The sequence below is a fragment of the Pteropus vampyrus genome, unplaced genomic scaffold (assembly GCF_000151845.1).
Source record: "Pteropus vampyrus isolate Shadow unplaced genomic scaffold, Pvam_2.0 Scaffold85, whole genome shotgun sequence".
Taxonomy (NCBI): Eukaryota; Metazoa; Chordata; class Mammalia; order Chiroptera; family Pteropodidae; genus Pteropus; species Pteropus vampyrus.
In genome coordinates, this window is record NW_011888866.1 from 7,716,810 (window position 1) to 7,743,983 (window position 27,174).

The 27,174-nt window shown below is 34.4% G+C and overlaps 1 protein-coding gene across 1 annotated transcript in view; it reads left to right on the forward strand.

The window, feature by feature from the left end:
- RFX7 (regulatory factor X7) overlaps positions 1–27,174 on the forward strand; it is a 110,344-nt gene that overhangs the window by 75,560 nt on the left and 7,610 nt on the right. The window contains exons 6-8 of the mRNA XM_011363442.2: positions 21,371–21,487; positions 22,791–22,875; positions 23,868–24,075. Coding sequence (XP_011361744.1) covers positions 21,371–21,487; positions 22,791–22,875; positions 23,868–24,075 — 410 coding nt within the window. The remainder of the gene's footprint in view (positions 1–21,370; positions 21,488–22,790; positions 22,876–23,867; positions 24,076–27,174) is intronic.

Here is a 27,174-nt window from a genome sequence, read left to right on the forward strand (position 1 = left end):
GTTGTGTTTTTCTATAGTATTTTTTATGTTTTCTATTAAATCGTTTTCTTAGGTTCCCATAAATCTTTATAATTTTTTTCACTAAGAAAAATTAAATGGTTTTCTTAAACAAAAGAGAACCAAAACATAACATCATTTTGAAGTGAGTGGGAGCTCCAATTTTGAGCAATTAATTTCCAATTCAGTAGAGAGCAACAGAGATTAACAAAAGTGATTTAAAGTTTTCAAAGGTAGTAGGTAAGGGAAATTCTTAATAGTAATGTGAGTAGGAAAGAAATATTAGTTCTGTTCATGAAATTTGAAAGAATTATGCTAATGACTATGCCTGTCTTACAGTCAGTATAGTGCTGTACATACTATAGTACTGTTGTGTCTGAGTCTATTTTAGTTAAAAACAAAACATGTTTTATTTACTGTTGTTTCCCCACAGTGGTCACTAATTTAAAATTCACAGTAATTGTAAGGAAGTCTGATCTCTGACACTGATAATAAAATTTCAGTATTGTGAAAAATTTTGTAAGTCTTTTAGTACACTCCCATCTCCGTTGTATAGATAAAAACATTAAAGTACAGAGAAGTTGGGTGATTCTTCCAGTGTCTCAGAACTAGTTAGGGGTGAGTGTAAGGCTGGAACTCAGATTTCATGAGTGATTCAGAATACATGAGAAGGCAGACCTATTAAATTTGAGTAATATCAAACTGAGTGGGTAGAAAAGGTTAGGCAAGTAGTTACAAATAAAGTTGGCTAGGACTTACACATAGTGTGAGTAAATAAGCTGCTCAAAGTATGAATGTGTTTACATACAGTTAATTAGTATACATGCATACAAATAATATGAATGTTATAAGAGACATAGCACAGTAACATATTAGCAGCATGGCATATGCTAAGAAGAAAGTATGTTTGTGTTTCCACAGAATTGTAGTATGTGGGAGCTCCAAACTTTGATTATACATTTCCTAAAACCATAATTTGCCATGTGGATTTAAATAACTTGAGAGATAAGAAAAATAGACTACAGACAGGCAACGAGTATATCAAAGTATAAGGAAATAGCTGGTTAAAAGTTTTTAAATTATGTTGTCTCAAGAAAGCAAAACGGAGTATAGCTATATACTTTTTTTTAAAGAACAAAGTTTTAAATCACAGGAAAGATTTTAGTTAGACACAAAATAATACTTCTTGTCTGTAAAGATTTTTAAAGAAATTTTGTCCTTTTCTAAAGGCCTTTTAGACTAGTCCTCTTACTATTCGGAGTGCCTTAAGGTTTCCTGAATAAAAAACCTAGAACGACCAATCCTAAACTGATTCTGTTCTAAATATTCATTGAAAAAAGGTTATTAATATGAATAATACCTTTATTTTAAAGTATTCCTATTGCATGCGGACCCTTGTGTAATTCATTGCATTGATGTTTAGATGTACTTGTGTGAAAGTCAGCCCTTTTAATAGTCATTAAAATCAAAATCACTTTTAGAGAAAAACAAAAGCAAAGAAATAATCTAAGACAGTATGGCTTTTTTAAACTATATTTCCATGATAAATTAAGATATTAATAGAACTAGGAAGCCTTAAAGGGCTTTCAGCATGCTGACAGTTTAAGTTATAAACAGTTGTGAACTTTTTATATTTATTGAAACCTTTGCATTCTGATCATCACATATGTTTATGAAAATGATCATTAATGGATTTATTTTTCTAATTATAAAAGCGATATATTCATCACGAAAGTTTTGGCAGATAGTTATAAATGTATAAAAAAGAAAATGGGCACCAGTAATCTCACTACCAAAAGTGACCACTCTTTATTTCTTTATATTTTTTTCTAATTTCTTCTTCATATATGTATTCTCATTATTGTTTAATCAGATTTGACCTCACCATTTATGCAGTTCTTGAATGGGGAAACAGTTGCAAATAACTTCAGTGAACATTCTTGATTACAGATATATTTAATGTAGATTATCAGAATTGGGATTGCTGGTTTATGAACCTTTATATATTAAGGACATTAAGTATTAAAATATAAATTTTTTCAAGATTGCTGTTTATTATTTAATTTTAGTTAATTTTTTTATAATTATAGTCTGACTTGTCTACTTGCTTTGCAGCTTGTAACATTGCTGTTATGCTTAGAACTTCCCCATGCCACTAGCAGCTAAATACTCACATGTATTTTTCCTAGATATTTCTTATTTCATTTTTCACATGTAACCGTTTAGTCCATCTGGTTTTTATTTTGGTAGATGCCATAAAATAAGAGACTAATTTTAATTTTTTTCTGAATGATTTACCAATTATCTCAGCCTTGTTTGTTGAATAATTTTTTTTCTCTTAAGATTAATCGGTAATGTAACTTTTATCTTTCTGCAGCCTCATGGACTCAATTTTCTTTGTATTTTTTGCTCTTATTCCAGTACTATATCATTTTTAAGTATTTTAGCTAGTAAATGTTTTAAAAGTTGATAGGACCAGCCTTCCCTAATCATTCCTCTTTTCAACATTTTCCTTGGTTTCCACACCAATCAATATTTTTGAAGATTAGAATCACTTTTCTGAACTTCTAACTTAAAAAAAGAAACCTCAAAGGAATTTTGGTTGAAAATACATTAAATATGGAAATTTGTTTTAGAAAAATTCACTTCGGAGCTAGAAGTATATTTCTTAATTTGCATTTTTCTCATGCCCTTCAGTGAAGTTTTAGGTTTTTTCCTTCAATTAAATCCACTTATTTTTCTAGTTAGTACATTCGTTAGAAACTTTTATTGCTATATTTATTATGAAATATATATTTTCCTATTGTTTTACTCTTGTTTTGATTTATAGAATAGCTATAGATTTTTATTATATTTATTATACATTTTATATTTACTGAACTTCGTTTAATCCTAATATTCTGTTCTTTCTTTTGACTTTTCTGGGTGAGTTTATCCTGTATATTGCTTCATTCTCTCCCTCTTATTACATTCAATAGATTTTCTTTCTGTTTTTAAATAATAGCATTAGGCATCATTTCCACTTACAGTTCTTTGATATTAAGGATGTGTCATTTATAGTTGACCAAGACTTTATTTGCTGTTTAATGAAAAATGGATATTGAAATTCATCAAATGCTTTTTGGGTATCTATTTGACATTATTATGCAGCGCTTCTACTTTGACCTGGTGATGTGATATATAAAGGAGGTACTTAATATAAACTGTTTTATTCTTAGAATGAATGTCTTTTTCCTATCAAAATGTGTAATCTTGCAGCATACTATTATTGATTTCTATTTTCAAGTATATTATTTAGGAACTTTCCATCTATATCCATAAGTGAATTTGGTTTGTGATTTTCTTTTTTTATGCTTTGTCAGGTTTTGCTATCAGGGTTAGGCCAGCTTTGTAAATGAATTGGAACTCTTTCCCTAATTTTCTGTGCTCTGAAACAGTTTATATAGCATGAGACTAATTTGTTCTTGAAAGTTTTAAAGAATTCAACTGTAAAACCATCTAGTCCTGGAGTCTTTGTTGGAGGTAATTCTTTGACAGTGTTTTGTGGTTTTTTTCTGCTTAGGTCTTCACTTCATTAGTCAGTTTTGGTCATTTGTTTTTCCTGGAATTCATTCAAATTTTCAAATGTATTGTCATAACATATGATTATATGACTATCTCAAGTTTTCTGGTCTTCCAGACTAATTACTCTTCAGTAGGAACCTAGCACCAAGTAGACACTTCTAAACAGTTAAAACGATTATCCTAAGCCTAACACAGAGTAACTCTTAAATCTCTGAGCTGTTTCTGTCAGTAGAGATGGGTCATACACTCAAGCTGTGTTAACTTCCTCACCATATTCTGCCTTCCTTGAAATTTTTTAGGTAGAGGTCATTAAGTTTTCTAATAATTCAAGTCAATGAATTTTATGGGATAATATGGTAAAAATATTTAAAATGTGTGCTTCAGATTTTTAGCTTTACTAATTATATTGTTTGTGTCCATTAGATTCTCTCCCACAACTCTGTGGAAGAAATTAATCAAGCAGTCAAGATATAAAATCCCTGCATGTCTTTGGGAACACATTTCTTATTTACTTTTCCTCCTGTCCACCACCCACTATTCTCCTCTCTCCATGGCAGTCCGCCCCCTATCAACAGCAGTACTGTTGAATTACTAAATACTTGGTTAAAAGTTGAGTTGTGTTGGTTTAAAAGTTGTTTACTGAAAGTAAATGAGTTTATGACAAGTCTCTTTTATCCAGCTCTTCGAAGCTCTTGCCTGAGTACTGCTTCATCTAGTAGCCAGACTAGAGATGACCTGGGTGTACCTAAAATGCACCTATCCCCCACTGCTGAGAGTTCATAGTTATCCTGGAAAAGAAGGAGAAATTATATAAACAAACTTGTCACTTTACAGTAGGCGACCTCAACTTTGGCTAAATATTGGAATTTCCTGTGTAGTTTTTAAAACAAGTCTTTATTTCCCACCCCACTCACCCACCCCGCCCCCTGGTATTGGGATTTAATTCATGTAGGGTGCAGCTGGGCATTGGGAATTTTAAAAGTTCATCAAGTGTTGCTGCCATGAAGCCAAGGTTGATGCCACTGCTTTATAGAGTACATGTTATCAGCCAAAGGTGTGTGTTGCCCCCAGGGGATATTTTCAGTGTCTGGAGATAGTTTTGGTTTTGTCACAACTGGAGTGTGTTACTGGCACCTATTACGGCATTGAGGCTAAGTGTGCTACTAACATCCTACAAAGCACAGGACAGCCACCTATGAATGTTTCAGCAAATGAGAATCACTTTCGCTCTCTGGTCTTAAAGAATTTGATTCATATTTATATATCAGTAAAAATCTCAATTTACTGCATGTCATAGATTAAGGCAATTATTTACAAATAGATAAAACTATAAATTTTTTTTATTTTTAGATTTTATCTTTTGAGGTATAAATAATATATTATAAAATTCACTTTGAAATTGTACAACTCAGTGGTCTTTAGTATATTTACAAGGTCGTGCATCAGTCACCACTAATGCCGAAATATTTTCGTTACTTTCCCAAACTCCCATATCCATTAGCAGTCACTACCCATTCTTCCTTCCCGGCCCTAGCAACAAATGAATCTACTTTTTGCCTGTGTGAATTTGCCTATTCTGAACATTTCATTTAAGAGGGATCATACATTATATGTCTTCTTTACTTAACATGATTTCAGAGTTTATGTTGTATCATATAATAGTAACTTCATTTCTTTTTATGGCCAAATGATATTGCATTGTATGAATTACCACATTTTGTTTATCTGTTCATCAGTTAGTGAACATTTGAGTTGTTTCCACTTTCGGTATTATCAATAATGCTACTATGAACATTTGTCTAAGTTTTCATATGGGCATGGGTTTTCACTTCTCTTGGGCATAAACCAAGGTGTAGAATTGCTGGGTCATATGGTCTGTCTGTGGTCAACTTTTTGAGGAGTTTCCAGACTGTTTTCTAAAATAGTCACACCATTTTACATTCCCACCAAAAAATTAGGATTGCAATTCTCCATATCATCACCATTTGTCTTTTTTTATTATGGCCATTCTAGTACATGTGAAGTAGTAGCTAGTGGTTTTAATATGCATTTCTCTGATGACCGGCCATTTGTATATTTTGGGGGGAGAAATATTGATTCAAATTCTTTTCCTATTTTTAATTGTTATTCGTCTTGTTAGTTCCAAGTGTTTTATTCATTCGGTATACTAGATCCTTAATAGATATATTATGACTTGCAAATATTTCTCCCACCCTGTGTGCTGTCCTCATTTTTTGATAGTGTCCTCTGATGAACAAAAGGTTTCATTTTGACAAAATTCAGTTTATTTTTTCTTTGGTTGCTTGTGCTTTTAGGTATCATACCTAAGAAACTATTGCCTAATCAAGTCATGCAGATTTACACTATGTTTCCTTCTAAGAGTTTCATAGTTTAGCTCATACATTTGGGTCTTTGCATTTTATTTAATTTTTGTATATAATGTGAGGAGGTACCCAGTATCATTCTTTTTCACATGGATATACAATTGTCCCAGCATCATCTGTTGAAAAGACATTAGTTGACCATAGATGTATGGGCTTACTTCTAGATTCGGAATTCTGTTCCATTGCTCTATATGTCTTTCTCTAGGCTAATATTACACAGTCTTGATTATTTTGGTTTTGTAGTAAGTTTTGTAATTGGGAAGTGTGAGTCTTCTAAATTCATTCTTTTGACTCTTCTGGATCCCTTGAATTTCCATATATATTTTAGCATCAACTTGTCAATTTCTATATGGAAGACAGAAGAATTTTCATTGATTGCATTAAATCTGTAGATAAATTTGGTGGTATTGCCAGCTTATAATATTACTTCTTCTAATCCATGAATTTGGAATGTATTTCCATTTACTTAGGTCCTTAATTTTTTTCAAGGATGTTTTGTAGTTTTCATGTACATATCTTGTACTACTTTTGTTAAGCATATTTCTAGGGCTTTTTTTTGTAATAGTGTAAATGGAGTTATTTGTAAGTTTCATTTTTGATTGTTGCTAGTCTGCTAGAAATAAGACTGATTTTTATGCATAATGTTTTGGTCAACAACAGACCACATATTTGATGGCAATCCCATAAGATTATAATGGAGCTGAAAAATTGCCATCGCTTAGTGACATCGCAGCTGTCCTAATGTGGTAATGCAACACATTACTCACGTGTTTATGGTGATGCTGGTGTAAATAAACCTAATGTAGTGCCAGTCATATAAAATTATAGCGAATACAATTATAGTAGTATGCTGTACTATTTAGGTTTATGTTAGTGCTACCATCTACAATGTTCACACGACAATCGCCTAACAGCACATTACTCAGAACATATTTCCATACTTAAGATGCACATGACTATATATTGATCTTTATCCTGCAATCTTGCTGAATGAGTGTATTAGCTCTAGTAATAGTTTTTTAGTGCATTTCTTATGATTGTCTATATATAATATGTCATCTGAAAGTAGGGATAGTTTTACCTCTTCCTTTCTAATCTGGCTCTTATGCCATTTCCTTGCCTAATTGTCCTGGCTGGACTCTGCAGTACAATGTTGAATAGAATTGGTGACAGCAGGCATCCTTGTCTTTGTCCGATTTGAAGGAGGGAGCTTACAGTGTTTCACCATTAAGTATAATATTAGCTGTAGGTTTTCCATAGATCACCTCTATCAGGTTTAGAAACTTGCATTTTATTACCAGATTGTTGATTGGTGAAGTTTGTCAAGTGCTATTTCTGCATCTATTGAGATCCATCATATCAGATTTTTTTCTTATGCAGTTAAGATTCATTAGTATTATATTATTGATTGATTTTATATGTTGAACCCATTTTGTATTCCTCAGATAAATCATATTTGGTCATGATGTATTATCCTTTATGTTGATAGACTTGGTTTGCTAGTATTGTTAAGGATTTTTACAGACATATTCATAAGGAATATTGGTCTGTATTTTTCTTTCTTGTGATGTCTGTCTGGTTTTGGAATCAGGGTATTGTTGGCTTTACAGAATGAGTTTGAAATAGTCTTTCTTCTGTTTTTATGAAAGACTTTATAAAGGATTGGTATTAATCTTGAACTGGTAGAAATCACCAGTGAAGCCATCTAGGCATGGGCTTTTCTTTTTGGGTACTTCTTAAATGACTAACTCAATCTCTTTAGGTTATCCAATTTATTGGCTTACATTTTTAATAGTATTCTCTTATAGTCTCATTTCTGAATGGTTTGTAATAATGTCACACTTTCATTCTTGATTTTAGTTGAGTCTTTAAAAAAAAAACTTGGCCAGTTTACCTAAAGTTTTACCAGTTTTATTGATCTTTTCAAAGAATCAATTTTTTGGATTTGTTCATTTTTTTCTATTCCCTATTTCCTTGACTTATTGTTCTCTTCTGCCTGCTTTGGGTTTGGTTTCCTCTTATTTTTCTGGTTTCTTAACAGGGAAGATTAAGTTATTCATTTGAGACCTTTTTTTAATGTCATATAAAGCTATAAATTTTCCTCTAAGCCTGTTTTCACTACATTCCATAAGTTTTGATATGTTATTCTTTCATTTTTATTCATCTCAAAGTATTTTCTAATTTCTTTTACAATTTCTTCTTTGACTCATAATTTCCATGTATTTGCAAATATCCCATTTCCTTCAGTTTCTTGATTTCTAATTCCATTTATTTCTTTATGGTTGGTGAAAATGCCTTGTATAATTTCCTTCCCTTTAAATGTACTGAGAGTTGTTTTATGGCCTAACATATGATCTGTCCTGGAGAATATTCCATGTGCACTTGAGAAGAATGTATTATTCTTCTGTTGCTAGGTGGTAGAGTGTTCTATAGATACCCGTTATCTAGTGGATTTATACTGTTATTTTATGTCTTGTGTTTCCTTATTTATCTTCTACTTAGTTCTCTCCATTATTGAAAGTGTAGTATTGAAAGTGTAGTATTGAAATCTCCAGTTATTATTATCAAATTATCTATTTCTCTTCCCTTCAATTCTGTCCAGTTTTTTAAAATGTATTTTAGAGCTCTGTTGTTAGGTGCATAATAGGTTATAATTGTTTTATCTTCGTGATGGATTGACCTTTTATCATGAAATGATGTTTTTCTTTGTCTCTAGTAACAATTTTGATCTTAAAGTCTTTTTCTATGTTATTAGCATAGGCATTTCACTTCTCTTTTGGTTGCTTTTGATATGCTGTATCTTTTAGTTTCAACCTATTTGTGTCTTTAAATCTAAAAATATATATATGTGCTATGTAGATGACATATAGTTTGATCATATTTTGTTCTAAATCTATTGTGCCTATCCCTATCTTTTAATGGGTAATATAAGCTATTTACATTTAATGTAATTACTGATAAGAGAGGATTTACATTTGCTATATGTCTTATGTCTGTTTTTATTCCTCAGTTCCCCCATTACTGACTTCTTTTGCGTCAAATAGGTCTTTTCTATTGAACTATTTTAATTTACTTGTTTATTTTACTATGTATATTTTAAAATTTATTTTCTTCTGTGATTGTCCTGGAAATTAGTTAACACTTTAATTTTTATATTTATATCTATATCTCACCCTCATCCCCATTCATTTTTATGCATTATGACTCATCAACTTGACATATTTACATTTGGTGCTTTATGCAACTGTCTTTTAGATCAGATAGAATAAAGGAATTACAAGCCAAAAGTACACTTGGATTGTATTTTATATTTACCTGTGTAGCTACATTTACCGGTGCTCTTTATTTGTTCATGTGAATTGAGTTACCGTTTAGCATCGTGTCATCTAAGCCTGAATGATTTTCTAGCCATTGGACCCTCTACTCGGTTAGTTTATGGTTCAGCTATTGCTTGGACAAAGATTTCCTTAAACATCTTGAGCCGATTAATATGATAAAGGGCTCTGTGTATGTGTGTGTGTTGGGGTACACCATAAACCCTCAGCCAAGCAGTTGAAAACCCTTCATTAACCTTCACTTCCGGCTTTTATATAGAGCCTCACATTTAGCCAGCAGTGAGAGTTTAGGGCCTTCTCAGTTCTCGAAATGTACATAGCTTTTTGCATGTGCGTGGCCTTTTCAATTCCTAGGAATATGTCAGTTTTTCAAAACTTCTGTGGACATCGTATTACCCAGCTTTTTCTTTTAAGCTTTTTGGTTAGTCTGTTGTTTGCCCCAACTGTTATATATACTGTCTCAGGCAGCCATGCAGTTAAGACACTTGCCTATAATTCTTTTTAACAACTTCCCTGCCGTACCCTGCAAGGGAGAAAGTATTTCTCAGTGCACAAGTTACATGGAAGGTCAGATAGACTGTAGGTGGAGTCTTCCATAAAATCTACCACACAAGACAAATAAGGACAATTCTTTGGGATGAGGCTTTGAGAATGCTCCAACTGTGTTATGTTTATATATATGATGACTACCAGGCTGAACTAGTAATATGGGCTGTTATTTTTCAGTGCTACTGCTAGAGATTGAGGGCAAGTTAAAATAATACAAAGCATTTCTTATTTAAAAATAGTCGTATTTCTTGGATAAATGCTCACCAGTTTCTGTAAGCCTTGGGTTAATTTCCAGAGTTCTGAAGTTGATATTGACCATCTTTGCCAGTTTTTTTATTGTCTTTTGGAGAAGTAAGTTAGAGTGGTCCTTACTATACAGTTTTCATTAATGTCACCAGAACTGTAAAATTGAAATCCATGAATGTTAAAGGACCAGAAATGTTATGTACAGTTTTAACTACTATATTGCATTGAAAAATTAACTGAAATGATCTAGCAAATGGAGTGGTCATTTTAATCATGAGAAGTAAAAACTGTTCAGCCTGAAAGATGAAAACCTCTACAAAGATTTTTAAAAAGTTTATAAGAAGCATAAACTATGAAAAAGACTCCTTCCAAATTATATTTTATATTTTCCATTACTACAGAGTAAAGTCCAAAGACTTTTATTTTTCATAGGGAGGCAGAGATATACAGTAGAGAAAGATTGGACTTTTGAACTAGTCATACCTAAGTCTGAGTCCTAATTTAGACATGTGCTGGGGTTTGTGGCCATAGGCAGATCCTTAACCTTTAGTGTCAGTTTGCTTTGTATCCCTTTGTAAAATGTAAAAATACCATACTGTTTTTATTAAGGCATAAAACTATATATGTAATATATTTATCACAGTGCCTAGAACATAATAAGCCTTCAACATATTGCAACAATTATTATTCACATTCATGGTTCCATAGTCCAACATACTGGCCTTGCTTGGTATAAACCTTATTTTATAAGAACCTTACTTCTCCCTTCTTTGCCCACCGTTCATTCTATACCTTAGCTATTTTGAATTGCATATGCTACTCTTCTCAGTTTTTATTCACACTCTTTCCTCCACAGGAAATAGATATGCCTCACCCCCTTCTCACCCTAACGCCTATATGATTAAATTTACTTGTTTTCTAAAGCCCAGTTTAAATCCACTTTCTCCATATGTCATCATACCCTTAATTATCTAAGTTAAAATTAATCCTCCCTTCTCTGTGATTGCATGGCACCTTTGTGTATCTTTTATTGAGGTATAGTATGCACACAGAGAAGTTAAAACTTGTTAAATTTTCACAAAGCGAGTATACTCAATGTTACTAGCATCCAGATCAAGAAACTGAGCATCCCATCACCCCAGAGCGCCCTTTGTGACCTTTTCTCGTCACCACCCTTTCCACCACCTCCACCATGCCCCTTCCCAAAGTAACTGCTGTCCTGGCTTCTGACACTACAAATTAGCTTTGCTTATTTTTGAATATTATATTAAAAAAATTATACAATAATTTGGTATCTGGGTTCTTTTTTACTTAACATTATGTTTGTAAGAGTCATGCATTTTGTTTTGTGCAGTTTTGTTTTATTCATTTAAACTGCTGTTTAGTGTACTATTTATAACTATATACCACAATTTCTTTGTCTACTCTATTCTATGGACATTAGGTTTTTTCCCATTTGGGTTTTGATTTGCATTTCCTTGATCACTAGAATTTTTCTGTTTGTTTTTTGTTTTTGCCTATTGGATATCCTGTTTTGTGAAGAATCTAAGTCTTTGTCTGTTTTTCTCTCTTATATAATCATTAAAGGCAGGTAAATATATATCACTCATCATTTTCTGCTGACATAGTTTGTAGAAGAATGTCATATTGTTTCTATTATAGCTGTATGTATTACCGATTTGAAGAACTATTAGTTCTTCAAATAACTACCCTTAAAGTGTGTGTTCTTTTATTAGTAATTTATAAACTTCAGGATAAGATCTTCGACATGACAATGATAATTCACCATGACTGAATTTTAGTTAATAATCCCATGAAAATGAAAGGCAAGTTGGAAAGAAAAACCTGGTTAATAAGGTCATACATGATTATCTGTTTAATATATATATGATAATTTTACTCTTTAAATTAATTTTGTTGACTTCAAACGAAGTAATCTTTCAGATATATTGTTCATTATGTAGTTACCGCAAAAATAAGATTTAATCACCTAAAGTTTAAAGATGATATTTGATCTTATTCTGAGCTTGAGTTAATAGTACTACTAACAACTCTAAATTTCTCTCTAGAACCTATGCTAGAAGACACTATAAGTAACCAACACATTTTCTAGGTGTTCTGTCCTCGGGAATAATAAACTATCATGTACATTACACTGTGCACTTCTGCATTGTTTTTTGAGTGTTCTTGCCAAATGCCAAAGCTCAGTGGACTTTAGCCATGCCTCAGAATCAGCTGTGTATCATTGTCCTGCCCAGTACATGGAACAATAAGAAAAATCAAATCTGTTTATGATCAAGGTCAGGTACTTTTAAAGAGTTTTCTCTCCAGTGTCTCAGGATCTAATAGCACCTTAAAAATATTGGAGGATTTCAACAACTGTTCCACTTTCAAAGGCTCAAGCTAATTAGATGTTTGACCATATTACTTTTACCTCATTTGTCTTCCAGATAACCTAGCAAGTGTGTTGTTTATTAGTACTTTAAAGGGAATATACTTCTACTATCTCTTTGTGACCTCCTTAAATTCCCTTATCTTTCACTGTCATCCGTAATACATGAATGTTAAAACTCACCAAAGTAATAGTGTAGATCTTAGTAAGAAAAGGTAAAAATTAATGATTTGTCATAAGTTATTCTATTTATAAATACTAGGAAAAAAATTAGTGATATAATTTTGGTTGCTTTTCAAGCATATAGTCACTAAGCAATAAAAGTTTCTCATCTATAAAATGAGTGGGTTAGGCTGGATGACCAAAATATTTCTAGAGATTCACCTCTCTGTGCAAGTTCCTCCTCTATAAAATGTGTATAATAAAAATACCTAGGTTCAAGATGGTGGTATAGGAAGATCCGGAACTCATCTCCTCCCTTGGACAGAGTCTGCAGCTACAAATGGAACAATTTCCTCTTTGAAAAACCTAAAGCCTGGCTGAGTGACAACTGCACATCATGGAAACAAGAAGAAAACTGCATTGAAGTGGGTAGGAGAGGATAGGATTGGGTCCTGCCATAAACCCCACCCGTAGTTGGGAGGGAACTCAGAACTTGGAGCTTCTCTGTGAAGAACAAAGGGTTCACACTGCACATTGGATACCCCAACTTTTAAGACCTGCACCTGAGAGACAAGCCTCTAAAATATCTAATTTTGAAAAACAACAGGCTTATGTCTGGAGACACATGGGACTGTAGTCGATCTGAGAAATGGCTCTTAAAGGGCCGGTATGCTCGGGTTCATCCACCCTGGGTCAGCTCAGAGGCAGCTGATTGTTCTCTTATATTAGTAAGTGTCACCGTGAGGGGCAGGTGTCTAGTTTAACACGCATATCTAGGACCCTGCTGGAACACTCTCTAGGGATGAAGACTAGCAAGTGCCATCTTCGTTCTCTGTCTTTGCTATGCATCAAAACACCAGTATCTCCCAGAAGGGAGCTTTTACACATGTCTGGTGTCCTGATTTTTTTGAATACCACCCAGAGGACCCCTTGATCACCTAGCTCTGGGGGCTTGCATTCCAGTCCCATAGGACTTTAATAGAAGTCACCCAGAAAGGAGCTTATATTTGTGTCTGGTGCCCTGATTTTTGTAGCTGCTACCAGGGGACACCTTTACATCACAGGGATTAGGTGGCTGGTGGGGCTCACATTGGTGCCGTTGCCTCCTTGTCCCTGCCTCCCCCCACCGCCCACCCCCTCGCCAACTGTTACTGACAACTGTTACTTAAACAGTTACCACCCCCCAGAGCACAGCAACAGACAGCAGACCCAGGAATTTGATCTTTCTTTGAAGGAGATCTATTAGCTAATTATCATGGCTGCAGCCTGAGGGACAAGCTTCTAATTAAACACACATCTAGAAACCCTTTCCAGGGACCTTGGAGGGTAGATGCTATCTTCAACCTCTCCCTTTGCCTTGCTCCAGAGCACTAGAGTCTCCCAGAGGGGAGCCTTACATGTGTCTTGCACCCTGATTTTTACAGATGTGGCCCAGGAACATGCCCTTAGTCATCTGGCTTTGTTGGCCAGTGGTGCTTACATTCCTGGGTTCCACAGGACAGTGGCAGTCGGACAATTTTTGGCAGGCTACCACCCTTCAAGTAGACTGGTGTACACCCCCAGTCTTTCTGTGAAGGAAGCCTCTTTGCTTGTCCTGGAACTTTGGCCTAAGGGACGGGCTTCAAAATTGGCGTACATCTTGTGGCCTACAGAGCTGCTCTTAAGGAATGAAGGCTGTGGATGCTATCTTGGAGCTCTGCCTTGCTCCAGCTTGCTGATATCTCTCAGAAGAGAGCTTATACACTCATCAGGATCCTTCAGTTTTGTTAACTGCCACCCAGAGGACACCTCCAGGATGCGTGGCCCTGGTGGCTAGTGGGGCTTATGCTTTCAGTCCCACAGGACCGTATTATTTACATACTAATTTAAGGCTGTTGCCTGAGAGTCTAACTTCTAGTCAGTCTGAGTCTAGGTGCTGAGATCCTCCCCTTTGGGACATTGACAGGTCTTGGCACATACTAGAAACTATTAAAAATATAATAAGCTGCATGAACAAGCCCAACAGTTTGAGAGACAACCAAGAGATTGGGCAGGTTTGAAAGACAAGGTTTGTCTCCTATACAAGGCCACTCCTTGAAGACTGGAAGAGGTGGTTGTTTCACATACTGCATAGAAACAGAGAGTAGAACAAAACAAAGAGACAAGAATATGTTCCAAATGAAAATACAAGATAAAACCTCAGAAAAAAACTTTTATGAAACAGAGATAACTAATTTACTTGATAAAGAGTTCAAAGTAATAGTCATAAAGATGTTCATTGAATGCTGGAAAAGAATGGATGGACACAGTGAGAATGTCAATAAAGAGATAGAAAGTAAAAGAAAGTACCAAATATAAGTCACGGGGCTGAAAAATGCAATAACTGAACTGAAAAAAATACACTAGAGGGGTTCAACATTGGATTAGATGAAGTAGAAGAAAGGATCAGCAAACTTGAAGACAAGGCAGTGGAACTTGACCTGATCGAGCAGAAAATAGAAAAAAAAGATTGAAGAAAAAGTGAAGATAGCTTAAGATACTTAAGGGACACATCACACAAACTAACATTCACATTATAGGGCTCCCAGAAGGAGAAAGAGAGAGAAAAGCGAAGATTATTTCTTTGACGACGTGTAATGGCTGAAAACTCCCCTAACATGAGGAAAGACACAGACATCCTGATCGAGGAAGCCTAGAAAGTTCCAAATGAGAACCCGTAATGACACATCAAGACACATTAAAATGTCAAAAGTTAGAAGAAAACCTGAAAGCCACAAGGGAAAAAAGACATGTTACATACAACGGAATCTCCATAAGACTGTCAGCAGATTTGTCAGCAGAAACTTTGTAGGCCAGAGAGTGGCATGGTATATTCAAAGTGCTGGACAAAAGAAAATCTCCAAGAATACTCTACTTGGCAGAATTATCATTCAGCATTGAAGGTGAGATAAAGAGATTTCCAGACAAGCAAAAGCTCAAGGAGTTCATCATTACTAAATCAGCTTTACAAGAAATGTTAAAGGGACTTCTTCAAGCTGAAATTAGAGGGTGCTAACTAGGAAGAAGAAAACATCTGAAAAAAATAGATCTCACTGGAAAGGCAAATATATAATGTAGTGGATTAATCATTTATGAAGCTAGTGTGAAGTTAAAAAGACAAGTAGGAAAAATAACTATGATTACAATAATCAAGGGATATACAAGATGTGAAATGTGGCATAAAAACAGAACTTTACAATGTAGTCAAACTTGTTTTTATTAACTTAAAATAGACTATTATAGCTGTGAGCCTTATGTAACCACAAAGCAAAAACCTGTAAATACACAAAGGATAAAGAGAAAGCAACATAAATATACCACAAAAGAAAGTCATCAAACCACAGAGGAAGGAAAAGAGCAAGAGAAGAAACAGGGAAGAACTGCAGAAAACAATTAAAATGGCAATAAATACATACCTATCAATAATTACTTCAAGTGTAAATAGACTAAATTCTGCAATCTACAACATAGAGCAGTTAAAAGGATAAAAAAAATAAGATGATTTATATGCTAGCTAAAAGAGTCTCACTTTAGATATAAGGACACACATAGACTGAAAGTAAAGGGATAGAAAAAGATATTCTATGCAATAGGAAATCAAAAGAAAGTTAGGGTAGCTATACTTATATCAGACAAAATCAGCTTTAGAACAAAGTGCAATAAGAGACAAAGGAGCGCATTACATAATGATAAAGGGGTCAGTCCAACAAGAGGATATAACATCTGTAAATATTGGTACACAACATAGGAGCTTCTGAATATATAAAGCAAATACTAACAGACTTAAAGGAAGAAGTAGACAGCAATACAATAACAGTAGGGCACTGTAATAATACCCCACTTACATCAATGGATAGATCATCCAGACAAAAAAATCAATGAGGAGACATCGGCCTTAAACAACGTTAGACCAGATGAAATTCACATATATACAGAACATTCCATAAAAAGCAACAGAATGTACATTCTTCTCAAGTGCATATGGAACATTTTTCAGGATTGGTCATGTTAGACCACAAAGCAAGTCTTAATAAATTTAAGAGGATTGAAATTAGATATCTTTTCTGACCACAGTGATATGAAACTGGAAGTGAATTACATGAGGAAAACTGGAAAATTCACAAGTATGTGTGATTAAACAACATGCTACTGTGGATCAAAGAAGAAATCAATAGGGAAATCAAAATTTACCTTGAGACAAATGAAAATGGAAAATAACACCAAAATTTATGGGATGCAGCAAAAGCAGTGCCAAGAGGGAAGTTTATAAATGCCTACCTCAAGAAACAAATAGAACAGTATAGAACAAAGAATCCTAAAATTTGTCTGGAACCACAAAAGACGCCTCGTAGTTGAAGCAGTCTTTAGAAGTAGAAAGCCGGAGGCATCACATTCTCTGATTTCAAACTCTATTACAGAACAATAGTAATTTAAATAATATGGTGTTATCATAAAAACAGACAAAGAAGTCAGTGGTCTCCAGTCTTTTTAGCACCAGGGACCGGTGCTTCTATGAGAATCTAGTGCCTGATGATCTGAGGTAGAACTGAAGTAGTGATGCGAGCCCTGGGGAGCAGCTACAAATACAGTTAAAGCTTCACTCACTCACACACCACCCCCCTCCTCATGTGCAGCCCTGTTCCTGAGAGGCCATGGACTGGTACCAGTGTAAGTATCCATCAGTGGATGAATATAAAGAAATTGTGGTGTGTGTATATACAATGGAATATTATTCAGCCATAATAAAGAATGAAATCCTATTTGTGACAACATAGATGGACTTCAAGGATATTATGCTAGATGAAGTAAGTCAAACAAAGACGAATACTGTATGATCTCACTTATATGTGGAATCTTTAAAAAAAACAAAAACAAAAACATAGACACAGAGAACAGATTGGTGATTGCCAGAGATGGGGATTTGGGAGTTGGGAGATACTGGTGAAGGGATTCAAAGGTTTAAAAAAATAAACAGTATAGATCATGAAATCATTCATTAAGACAGAAATGTAGTATGCCATGAACTGTTGGATTCCACGACCAAGAATGTAATTTTTTCCTACACAAATTAAAAGTATGTTCTTTAAATTAAAGTAGGTAAATTTTATAACATTTTATACACATGTAATGATGTTTTCTTTGATTTTCTGTGTGGTAGTGTAGATCATTCTTTGTATCACTTTATGTAGTAATGTGCTATTATTATGATACAGCTTAAGTGCATTTTAGGGACTACTTATCACAATCCTCATCAACTGGCATTTATTGAATTTAGGCACTATAAATAATGGGCATATACTTTACAGTGAAATATGTTTGCATGTTTCAAAAAAAAAATGTTGAGACCATTTTTTATACCTATAAGAAAATAAGAACTCTTGTGTAATGGTTTGAAACTTAATGTCTCAAAGGGAGTATAAAAACGAGTATAAAAACAACTCTGCAAGGAAAAAAAAATATGAGAATTAAATAATGTAATGCATACAAAGCACTCAAAAAACGTCCAGATTTGTATAGATATCCTTGGACTCCATTTTGCCACTTGTCTTTTATGATTTTTGTTCATATTTTTGTAACTTTAAACAATGTATACCTTTAATTTATATAATTAATTTCTAAATAGTATGACTAAACATTTAAGATTGACTTGCCAGCAAGGATTTTGAGTGGCATTGATGGTCATATTGAATGTGAGGCTTAGTTTCAAAGTTTTAAAAGCAACTTTAAAAAAAAGTGAGAAGAAAAACAAATGATCTCATTTTAAGAATGGTATTAGAGTGTTTATTATCCTGTGAACAGAACATTCTCTGTTTCTTCTCTTATTTTGAGTCTTATATAAATATAATCTGATGCTATTAGGTGTTAATTGGCACCATATCTTGCTTGATCAACCTTCAGTTAGTTATAAAGCAAGAAAATGATATGTAAAGTAACCAAGATCTTCAAACTATAATGACCTATGGTTTGTCGTAAAGCTCTGGCTTTAAAATTACAAATAGCCTATGAATATTTAATTAGATTAAAAACTGAATCATTAAGTACCTAGATCTTTCCAATGGGGAAGGGACTCTAATAATGAAATTCTTTTTCTTTAAAAATTAGAACTACTGAAAATTGGATAGGCTACCTCAAAATATAGAACCTTCCCCTCCAGAGGAGGTGTTCTCATTGAGGTAACCCATCATTTAGGAGTCTGGCTATTTCCACATCTGGCAGGAAGTTCAACTATACAACTGCTGAACTCATTTCCAGTTCTAAGATTTCACAAAATTAAATCGAGGCTCTCTTTATTTTCTCTTTGACATGTAAGATGTCAAATATAGAATTTAGAGTCATAAGCATTTTTATTCTTAACATTGCCTTCTATTTTATTCAGGAGGAATAATTTGAGCTGTTTATCTACAAGATAACTTTTATATTTATCTACTAAAGAGTATTTTAATGATAAGGTCATTGTAAAAAATATATATATATATATTCATTCTTCCAAAACATGATTTTTTCTCTTTTAGTGGAATAATTAGGAATCAAAATCCAGATGAAATCGGATGGTCTCAACCTGAATTACACTCAGGATTAGTTCTATATGACAGGCAATTGATCATCTTGATACTTAACTTTGCCAACCTTTTACCTGCCACTTCTACCAAAGTAAAAAATTTTGATATAAAATGAAAAAACATCAAAATCTAAATAGCAGAGGAAGACCAGAATGAATATTCTGTCTCTCGTTAGACTCATTGCCCTGCTTTTCTTTATTCGGTATCAATTTTTTAGACCCATCTGCCAGTGCTGTCATAGGAGCCAGTGGGCAGTCTTGGTTTTGGTTGTGGGTCGGTGGGAGAGAAGGGGGTTGCCTTTTTGTGTGTGTGTCTTTTTCCGTGTTTCTTTAGGTTCTTATCATTTTAAATATGACATACTTAATGTTATATTAAGGCTTAATGTGACTCTTAAATCTTGTTCCTGGTGCTGAGAATAAGATGAGTTGAGTCACTGTTCTGATTGAGGAGACAACAGGTAAATTGGCTGTTACATATAAAATTATAAGTCGTGAGGAGAAAAGAAACAGAGTACACTGATAGGGAGTATGGTGAGGATGTGCAGATGAGGGCACTTTGGATAAGGTAGTCAGATGAGACCCTGTCAAAAACCATAACATTTAATTTGGGACTTCAAGGATAAGAAAAATTATATTCCAGAAACAACATACGTCTAGTCCCTGAAGTACAAAGGAACCTCCCTCACATTTGTTTTCTGTTCTTGTTTAAGCCATAAGGATGACTGATTTACGTTGCTACCAAAATGGTTATGACTTAATACAATTCATCTGAATTGTCAGCACCCAAAAGTAGTCACCCGTTTACTTTGTAACTTAAACCTGACACTGAAACACTTGGAGTATTGTATTTAGTCTTAATTTAAATATGACTTATATAATCTAATACTTCTGTAGAATAGATTCTCAATAGGTGCTAGCTCCTTTCCCTTCTCCCTACCCTTCAGCACTGTTGGGAATGTGTTTGCTAGGCATCTCCACACACACCCACCCTCCACTTCCACCAGAAGTATGTAGGATTGATGTAGGAATAGGGAGAGCACAATCAAGAACAATACCATTGTCTCCAGACCTACCCCTTTTCTCTATTAAGACTCTCAAGGGTTCCTACCTTCTTCTGAGTCTTCCCCCAGTTCAACTTCTTGTGTTTGGGTCACTTCAGGAATGTCGCCAGAATATTCAGCAGTCTGCAAGAACTCAACATCCAGTTACCATTACACCCTGCCCACCAGGCCTCTAGTCGTTTGTCTTCCTTTCTTCATCCTCAGTCTCTCCCTTTGGCTCTCCGCCGCATGATTTCATCAAGAAGCTGCTCTGGTTGGTGCTGAAATGGGAGTGAAGTAGGGAGATTTGATTGAAATACATTGGAATTCCTCCAGCTTCCTCTTTGGTATTTCTTAGGTAGTGGTTTTCCCAAAGTCCACCAATTATGAGGATGGTGTCAGAAGCCAGAACAAGTTCTGGCCTTGACCTGCTTCTGAACTGGTTAGAGCAGAGATTGGCCTTTTACCTCTGGCACTTCTAGAGAAAAACAGAACGCCAGTAGTAGTTAAGACTTGATTTGTTTCTCTGGTCCCACTTGAAGTCACTGCCTTACAATGTACTTTTTTCCTGACAATAATAAGGGTGGTAGAGACAAGGGGGAAACATTGGACCTTTGGAACCTCTCTCTGTGCCTTAGTTTTTTTCCCTTCCAGGTAAAATGAAAGTATTGGTACAGATCATCTCTAAGGTCTCTTTTAGTTCTAATAGATCATGTTTCTATTTTAAATTGTGTAGTTTGTCTCTTAATATCTGATGTATGTAATGTTCACATTGGAAATGATCTCAGTATGTGAGCTTGATATATATGTGGGAACTTGTAGCTCCCCTGCTTGATCTGGATATACTTATTTCAGAGTGCTTGGTTGGATTGTAGTTGGAAAACTTCATACCACCATTTCTTATTGTGAGTTTCTTGAATGCTATTGAAAGCAGCTCTACTGTATACCCTGAGGATGAAACAAGGTAACCAAACCTGAGAGTAGTCATATATCAGTGAAAATTGTGAATGGCTTGATGATGTGTTTTTCACTTTGTCAAAAGGATCAAATTGTATTGAAATAGCACTGTGCTATATAATTCTGAGCTTCGTTGCTCTCTAAGTTGGTCTCTCCTTCTTTTTCAGGAGCTACTGTGACAATCTTGGTTACCATCCACTCAGTGCTGCTGACTTTGGAAAGATCATGAAAAATGTATTTCCAAATATGAAGGCACGTCGTCTGGGCACAAGAGGCAAATCAAAATATCCTTTACCAGAATGGTTTTTAGTAACCTCTTTAAGTTATCACTTATCACAGAACATCTGCTGTTGTAGTTCAACCAGCAACTATATTTAGAAATACATTTAAATCAATAAATATAAAGAACTCAAACGTACTTAGTAGAATAACTTTAAATGTTTTTTTCCCAGCTACCTATCAAACTGCAAGAGAAATAACTAATGGTGGTTATTAGGATTGTGATAGATTTCATCTTATTCTGTCACTGTAATGTGTTCTTAATGGTCCGATCTCCTTTTCTTTAACACTAGGATTACTGAGGCAAGCCCCACAGTGCAGCAACTGTAAATTATCGGTGAAAGCAGAGAAAAATGTTAGCTTATTTTCTTTCTTTCTTCTTATTTAGAAAAATAGGGATCTCTTTAGCAAAATATACAACATTCAAAAAAAAAAATTTCTTGCAGAACTCGTACTGGAAGATTAGTGTTCTCTTTAAAGTGTTTTTCAGCCAGCTGTTTAAAGCCAGTATTAAATTTAAAGCCAGGGCATAGAAAAGGTCCCTCTTGTGATGGAGAAATACTTAGGAACAAACAGAAGTAAGGAAATGAAAATTAAGAATTTATTAAAGTTCTCGGAAGAAGATTGTAAAATAGAGGATCTCTGTATCCTATTAGAAATACTTCATTTCTCTATCCTTAGCTCCTGGCCTTTTTCACAGCATAAAAATTCTCTGCCACGGAGGAGAGGAGAAATGGGGGAAGATGGAAGACTGCTTTTCTAAAAATGCTTCCAGGTGTTGTTTAACCACTTGTTACATGACCTGTCCTTGTTTCCTGAGTACAAACAAAATGTCTTGATATGTCTTTGGCATGTTACAGGTGATAATCCTGTGCGTTTCAGTGGAAAAAGAGCAACGAAAAGGTTAAAGCCCTTGTGACACTCTTAAGAGTTGTTTTTGTCCCACTGCCCTGGGCTAAAGTTTCCCTTCTCTGTGCCAGGTTTCCATCTGAATATTCCTTTCCTTCTGACCTGTTTGTTACTGGTGACTGGCACAGCCTATTAGAAACATTTATTCATTAAATTTATAACAGACGAGAATCATTTTGTTTCATTTAAGACAGTATCATTCTACAAAGTCTGTTCCAGTTTCAAAAGAGTAAAAATCCTGAGTTGATAATACTAAGGTTTCTCTTACTGACGAACTCATAAAGTAGATGTTGTTTCACGCTGATTTTATTTTTTATTTCGTATGTGGTTACTTTTCAAGTGCTAATTATATAAGCAGTTCATTTAATTTAGAAACTTTAGACCTTAACTGTTTATTACATATTGCTACAGTGGACTAAGAAAAAAAGCTTTTGTTCATATGCCAACACTGCCCAACCTTGACTTTCACAAAACTGGAGACGGGGTAAGAATTCTGTCTTGTCTTTTTAATAAGTTAAAAGTGTACTTTAATATCAGCATTGACATGCATACAGTATATAGTCTCATTGGGATAAACCAGACACCAGGAACTCTGCCTTTTATGAAATAAATGAGACAAAAAATTCTACAGTGGCTGGAAAATGTTAGTGTATGTGACTTACGTCAACACAATTTCCGAAATTAGGAGGAACAAAGGTAAGTCTAAACTTACTGTTTTGTAAATATATCTATAATATATCTATAATATTTTTAGTTGAGAGGAAAAGTTAAGTTTAGTTTAATAGGTACATTATAAATGTTTTCAGAAGAGAAAATATGGCTAGTGTCATAGTTTATTTATGTCCAAAAAGGTTTTTAGAAACATTCAGAAGATCTTGGTATTCATATATTGTTGAACAACCATTTAAATGGTATGTTCACAATGCTGCTGCTGATGGCTTTGTACTGATGGGTATAGGCATAGGCCTTTTATTTGCAAGGTTCTTTTATGCCTAATACCAGGTCACTTCATGATACTTTGACCTGACAGATTTAGATTGTATCTTCTAATTACGAATAACATATCACGTTAAGTGAAATAAGTCAAACAGAAAAAGTTGAAAATCATATTATTTCACTCATGTTGGATATAAAGCTGAAAGCAACAAAGAAACATGACAAACAGAGACTCGGGGACATGGACAGTGGATTAGTGGTTACCAGAAGGAAGAGGAGGAGTGGGGAGGGAAATAGGGGTTAAAGGGGTCAAATATTTGGTGACAGAAGGAAATCTAACTTTGGGTGGTGAACACACAATGCACTATATATATATTTGAATTGTACACTTGAAACTTATTTGATTTTATTAATGTCACCTCAATAATTTTAATTTTAAAAAGTATAAATATATTTTTAAAAGAATACATATCCTGAATGTGCTTTAGCTTAATTTCTCTGAGCTTTCTTTTAAAATTAACTTTTCCTTCTTCTTTTTAGTTGGAAGGAGCTGAACCTTCTGGGCAGCTTCAAAATATTGATGAGGAAGTTATCTCTTCTGCATGCCGTCTTGTGTGTGAGTGGGCCCAGAAAGTGTTAAGCCAGCCATTTGACACAGTCTTGGAATTAGCCCGCTTCCTTGTAAAAAGCCATTATATAGGCACCAAGTCAATGGCAGCTCTCACTGTAATGGCAGCAGCACCACCAGGTACAAAGTTTCTGTTAACAAGCTAACACTGATGGAGTGTTACTATATTTTGAGTTGGTAGCAAAAGACGGGTTTAGCCAAAGAACTTCTTTGTCTTTTTAGTATTTGTATGAATTCGCTCTTATTTAACACTATATTCATATGGGTTTGTTGAGCCAACAAAAATAGTAAAAATAGTCCATTTTAAAGCTTAAAGCTATAGTTATGTATATTGCTCTGGTGAAATATGAAACTTTTTAAAGATTTCCCAGTTGATATAATTTTTCCATTGCCATTTTAAAATTAAAGAATATGTATATATCTACTTTTAAGTATACATGTGTATCTAAATTAATAAAATAAATATTAGATAAGATTACATTTTAAAATTATTTGCTAGACTCCCATTCCAGAAACTAAAGTTTATAAATAAAATGATCTTTGAACAATGTGAGAGGTACCTTAGTCTTACAAAAAAGTAAACTGATCATAAATTCCTAACTGGGCAGGTCATGGTGAGTAGTCATGCCCCCAGCCTATATCGATAGATTTTTAGTCAACCCTGTCTATTCTTGTGCATCTAGGTTAACACACCTTTGAAACTCCAGAAGCAATGTCTCTAGAAGCGAGTATTAACCTTCAGGAGAGCACATAGTCTTGTTAACTACCCTGCAATCCAGTCCCTGCTTTGCCTTCTCCAGCCTTCCTTATGTCCCCTCCTTAATTTCAAATGCTTGAAAGAAGCTGCAAAAGTTATTCTCCAGAGCATTTGAGATCTTGCTCCCCTGCATATGTCGTCAGTTTGGCTCAAATAAACTCTTATAAAACTTTAGAAAACTATGAAGCATTACGAGAAAATAGCAAGAGTGATATTTTAACATGCAAATGAGTATTTTCTTTCAAATAGGAATTTTAGAAATGACAGTTTTAGGAATTGACAGTATTGTTGGGATAAATTACTTCTGCCTAAATTAATAGCTGTGTAAATATCTGATGAAATTTTTTAAATGTTTCATTTTGGTCATACCTTAGAAACCTGAAAAAGAGTGAATAAAGTATATTATTACTGTAGGAAATTATAATTTCTTTGAAAAACATATTAACATGAAACTTGTTTTCCAGAATTGATTCTTCTGATTGTTCCATGTAAATATTTTTAAATCTACAATAGATTTATTTCACCCAGAATTATAGTCTCTTAAATAACATCAATTTTTATCTTAATCACTTGAATGATTATTTTTCTTTCAGTTTATACTTAATCAGAAGCCTTAAATTTTTGTAGGGGCGCGCGTGTGTGTGTGTGTGTGTGTGTGTGTGTGTGTGTGTGTGTGTGTGTGTGTGTGTGTTTGCAGTTGTTTTGTCCTTTCATTTTATGGTCAGTTTGGGCCCACTTCAGCAAAACAATCTCTTGCAAGAGCCTTGTCATAATTTTTCCTGTCTAGATATAAATTGTATGACCCATATCTGTGTGCTTACGCTTACACATGAATAGAAGAATACTTGAACAGCCTTATCTAGCTAGGTAGCTTGCATATGTCACTTCATTCCCCCAGCAGTCCTATGAGGTAGATGATATTCCTATCTTACAGATCAGGAAACAGACTTGAGGAAGTTAAGTAATTTGTCCATGGGCAGTTATATACATAAAGGGGCCAGGATTTGAAATCTGACTTGTCTGTCTCAAAAGCCCAAGTTATCTGCATTACACCATACTGTCTTTTTATCTTCTGGCAAAATGAAGCTTTAAAAGATAGTGGCCCTTCAACTTTCTGTGTTCTCTTTCTCCTACCCCTGCTGATACTAAGAAGAGTACCTTTAACAAGTTGAAGGCTTAGGGGAGGTATCATGGGGAAAAGAAAGATCTCTATCTTGTTTTCCACATTATTCACAAAGTCTGACTGAAAGAAATGTGGAATGAATTGAATGAATTTTTAAAGCGTAAGTTTAAAGAAAAGTGTGTTTTTAAACAAAAATACTGACTATTACATATATAAACATGTGTTTTCCCTTTGTGAAAGTAGTCTGCTTGGGAAGCTGATTGTAACAGTTGTATCATTACTCAAAACATTTTTAGAATCTCTTGAAATTTTGTTCTCAGCCATTCCTATATATTTTTTTAATACCTTTGGTAGTGATGAATCTTCATCCTTTGAAGGTGAATTTGGTTTTTTATAAATCAAGTCTCCATATTAAGAACAGGTTGTGTTACAAATGTTCTTTTGTAAGTCAGCTGCTTGGAACTCATCTCTGTCCAGAAACGCTGGCAGGAGGGGTAAGACAGCTTTTTGAGCCTTTGGCAGAGGCTGTCAGGGGTGCAGGTGCCGAGAAGCCAGAGCTGAGGCTGGGGGCCAGAATTGAGCAGTGTAGTCCAGCAAGCTGGTTTTGGTGAGAAAAAGTAGTACTTATGTAGATACAAGGAGAGTCAAGAGAGTCATTATTGAGTGAGTATGTGGGAGAGAGCTTACAGTCACTCTTTCTCTCCTTTCTGTTTCCCCCTCCCCAACTGAATAACAAAAAGCAAAAATTGGGCTGGAGAAAGGAATAGAAAGAGGTATCAGCAGGATGGTGTGGTCCTCTCTATTTTCTCTCTACATAGTTTTTACCAACCACAGCTTTCTAATGATCTTTGTGTCACACCTTAAGTGTGAAATGAGCTTTTTAAAAAATTAATGGTGCCATATAACCATTTTTCCTGAGATCAAAAATTTATCTCTTGCTTTCCTTTTTCTTGGAGTTAATCTTATTACCAATGTAAAAAGTTTCCTCAGTGACACTTTTTGAAATATCTTAACTTTGGTCTTATTAAGAAACTGTGCTTAATTTCTCATAGGTCGTAGTGGAATAATTATACAGTAGCAATTAAAATAGTAGTACCTATTTTCATGAATTTCTGGTAGAATTAAAGACTTCTCCATATAAATTTTTGTTAGGATATGGTTTCAGCAAATATTTACTGAGTGCCCCTCGTGGGCTGATTATTAAAATCATGGAAATGAATGAATTTCTAATTAGAGAAGGAGGGATGGAAATTTCTGACATCTGTTGATAAAACGTAAAACATGCTCTCAGTATTTATCTTAGCTTCTACACATTTGTGATATAGCTACTACTCTTCAG